We start from the raw sequence: 3,442 nt of genomic DNA on the forward strand, positions 1-3,442 counted from the left end.
TGGATGGATGGATGGATGGGTGGGTGGATGGATGGACGGGTGGGTGGATGGGTGGATGGACGGGTGAGTGGATGGGTGGATGAACAGATGAATGAATGAAAAGGAAACTAGTGTCCAAATTCCAGGAAGATAATGGAAGAATATTAGACTTGCAGGGAAATAGAATTCTCTTGTTCAGAAGAGGGAATCGAGGTGTCAGGGGAGACTTAGCAGGTCTTGTGAGTGCTGAAGGGCTGGATGGTCCTGTGGCTCCTTTAGCTGATCCTGGGGAACAGGTATGGCTCCAGAGGCCAGGGCCTTTGGGTTCTGAGGGGAGGGATGGGTTTGCAGGAGAGGGATTTGGGCTCCAAGCTTCTGCAGGCCTGGGACCTCAGCAGGGTGGGGTGGGCCCGGTGCACAGCTTGTTGGGGTAGTGGGCATACTTGCGGTTATACGTGCCCAGGTTGTGGCGGAAGCAGAGCGCGGCCCGTTTGTCACATTCGCAGGTCTGCCGCTGGCAAGTCGTTCTACCAGCTGGAGGGGAATGGAAACAAGCCAGAGTCTGGGGTGGAGGCTGGGGGCTCCGGCTCTTAGCCACGGCATGAGAGTGACTCCTCAATGCTCTGTGGTCCAGGTTCCCAGCCCCATCCTCAGCCGCCTTCCCACTTCCTGTCAAGGGGATGGGCGGGGGCTGGCTTACCACCCTGGGTTTTCCCTTCCTCTCTAAGCCCGCTCACATGATCTTAGCCCTCTCCTGCTTTGACAGGATGCTGGTTTCACAACCTCTCACCTTCCTCCTACCAGGGCCTTAGCAACCCTCCCCTATGTGATGGCATCGTTAGGGATGGCCAGTATCCAGGCTGGAGGTTATTAGACGAATGCAGGGGCCTCCTTCTCAAGGCTTCAGCCTGTCTCTATCAGAATAGACAGAACCTGCACCTAGCCTGGGCATCATGGCCAGCAGGCATCGTCATGGCCGGTGCCAGTTGCCTAGAAGCCTTACTTCAGTCCTTTGTGATTGTCTCTTTCTGCTCTTCAGTTCCTAGGAATCCACCTCCCTGTCTGGAAGGGTCTGGTGCCCCACTTCCCCCTCAGAGATGAGCATTTCCCTTCATGATTCTGCCCACACCGGCTAGTTCAGCAGGACCGAGGATGCACTTGAAGTCTTGACAGTGGACAGCTGGGGAGATGGGCGTGGCTATCTCGGCGTAATAGGCAAGAAGTCACACAGGTTTTCCAGGGCTCATTCCCTTGGTCAAAGTACCATGGTGGGCTATGTCCCATCCACCTGACTCCTCCCCTAACATCCTCAGTGCCATCCCAACTGGGGCCTGTCCCATCCCTGTCTGAACCCTCAGTGCCAAGGACCTGATGCAGCTACGCTGCTGAGGGATCCCCTATAGGTGTGAGACACCCCGAGCCAACTCTGCCTCAGTGATGCTGGTCTTGGCTGATACTTCGGCACAGACCCCTGGGATCTGTGCTGAGCCAGTGCCTCGGACTGCGTGGGTCCTTCCCTGCATCCCACACCCACCAGGCTGGGAGGAAAGTTGGATTCTCTGCTTTGAGTGCCCTCCGGGCAGCCTTGCTTTTGGCTATTTCCCCAGCTGAGGCCCAGAGGAAAGCTAATAGTGCCAAATGGGCACTGAACTTGGCAAAGTGGAGGAGGTGGGCCCAGCTCAGCAGCCCCGCTGGGCGCAAACAACTCGTGAGAATAGGCCTGCTGTTCAGTCAGAGCCCCTCCTGGCCCTTCCTAGGGGAGCGTTGTGTGAATCCAGCTCTGGGTATGGCTCAGTTCAGTCCCTTCTGCTCAGTCCCCAGAGGCTGAGGCAGGGCAAGGACTGCATTGGTGGGTCACAGGGCTGTGGGGCCCAGATGCCTAGTAAGAATCGGAACAGTTGGACAAGCGTTGTCACCCTTACGTGATGGTGGGAAGCCTATTGGGTCTGGCCCTGTGACAAGCACCAAGGTCACCAGCTGGAGGGACTCCTGCCTACCCAGTGCCTGGCTCATTCCGGGCTTGGCCACCTACCACAGAAGATGGTGTCTCGACCAATAGCAAAGAAGTACTTTTCCAGCTTGGGCTCACAGCCCAGCTTCTCCACACGTCCATAGCAACAGTCATGGGCGTGGCAGCACCTGTGGGGTCAGAGTTAACCTGGAGGGACTGGGCTGGACTGGGCTGGAAGCAGAAGCCGCTGGGACATCCTCAGGACTCAGAGGGGATGGAAGTGCCCCCAGGACCTCCTTCCTCCCAGGCTGCTTCTCCACCTCCTCTCCCTCCTCCTCCAAGGTCCTCCGGCTCACCAATCAGTCTGGTCCACTGGCCAATTGGAGCCACCTACACCACAGTAGCAGCCGTAGTCATTGTACTGCAATGCAGACTTCCCCGTCATCCTCTCGATCATCACTCCAAACTGGACCAGGTTCCCCCTAGCCAGGGATGCTACAGAAAAGGAGGCAGGGACCACAAGGTGCTTCAGGGCCAGTGAGCATCATCCGCCTGCCTCTGTGGGTCTTGGGGATTTGAACTCAGGTCCTCACGCTTATCTGTCTTTGTAGTCTCCTACCCACCTGGTGCTCCTCACTCCTTTCCACCCGCTCATGCTGTGTCAGATCTCTCCACGGACTCCTTTAATCTTTCACAGAAAAATCTTCCTTTCCCCAGGCCTCAGCCCTCTCTCCCCAAAAGCACTCCGTTCCCCACAAAGATCTCCTCGCGCACCCCTGCGCCTGTTTTCCAGCTGATTCTGCAGACCTCTCCAGATTCCTCCAGACCCTTCTGCTTCAGCTGTGGGGAGGTGCCCATTCGAAGTGGGGATGCCAAGGCCCCCACTCCCTTCCCCACTGCATTCTCCTCACCTCCTTCCCCTGCCTGCCTTCTCCCCCAGACACTGCTGGCTCAGGCAGCACACATCCCAGGGTCACCGGGTGGCCTCTAGCACTTGGTACCCATGATGCCCTGTGCAGGGCCGTGCTCAGACATCCAGAGAGCTTCCTATTGCCAGCTGGGCCAGGATGCAGCAGGGAGGTCAGGAAGGTCACTTACCCAGGAGGCAAAAGAAGGCCAGGGCAAGGGGCGGTTTCATCCTGGGGGAGGTAAGCAGGGGGCACAGGAGCCTGCTGCGGTGGGAGGAAGTGAGCAGGGCCTCTGATCTCAGGCCAACTCCCAATTAGTTAAATACACAGGTCCTGCCCACTCCCCCATCATTAACCCTTGAGTGCCCAGTGATGCAATAATTCTTCCAGCTTTGACACTTTGGCTAAGTTCCCAGGGGAGGAGCCAGCTAGACTCTGCCTCCAAGGGGGTGTGGGAACAGGGGTGGGGCAGTCTTGGGGCCACCTTTCCTCCCACCCATCTCTTGGACCTCCACGTTTCAAATTTACAGTCCTTGCTCCCAGTGGCTGTGCCCTGTTTTCCCAAGCTTAATATTGCGCCCATTCTCTTTAAACCAACTCAGTG

At 57.3% G+C, this 3,442-nt stretch overlaps 1 protein-coding gene across 1 annotated transcript; it reads right to left on the reverse strand.

The window, feature by feature from the left end:
* Nucleotides 1–232: 232 nt before the first annotated feature.
* Nucleotides 233–3,134, reverse strand: Pla2g2e (phospholipase A2 group IIE). Its single transcript, XM_050155169.1, has 4 exons — nt 3,029–3,134; nt 2,287–2,425; nt 2,012–2,118; nt 233–513 (listed from the first exon to the last, which is right to left on the reverse strand). Exons 1-4 carry the CDS (start codon nt 3,066–3,068, stop codon nt 371–373), a joined length of 429 nt encoding a protein of 142 aa, XP_050011126.1. The 5' UTR covers nt 3,069–3,134; the 3' UTR covers nt 233–370.
* Nucleotides 3,135–3,442: the final 308 nt, after the last annotated feature.

Source organism: Alexandromys fortis, unplaced genomic scaffold (genome assembly GCF_014885135.2).
Source record: "Alexandromys fortis isolate MF-2015 unplaced genomic scaffold, M_Fortis_MF-2015_v1.1 scaffold_26, whole genome shotgun sequence".
Lineage (NCBI taxonomy): Eukaryota > Metazoa > Chordata > Mammalia > Rodentia > Cricetidae > Alexandromys > Alexandromys fortis.

What these genes read in the sequence shown, in the direction of transcription:
- Pla2g2e (XM_050155169.1), bottom strand. Translation starts at nt 3,068, where the DNA reads ATGAAACCGCCCCTTGCCCTGGCCTTCTTTTGCCTCCTGG. An exon ending in GGCCTTCTTTTGCCTCCTGG is followed by an intron (nt 2,426 to 3,028) that starts GTAAGTGACCTT and finishes CCTTTTCTGTAG; the next exon opens with CATCCCTGGCTAGGGGGAAC. An exon ending in TCGAGACACCATCTTCTGTG is followed by an intron (nt 514 to 2,011) that starts GTAGGTGGCCAA and finishes ATTCCCCTCCAG; the next exon opens with CTGGTAGAACGACTTGCCAG.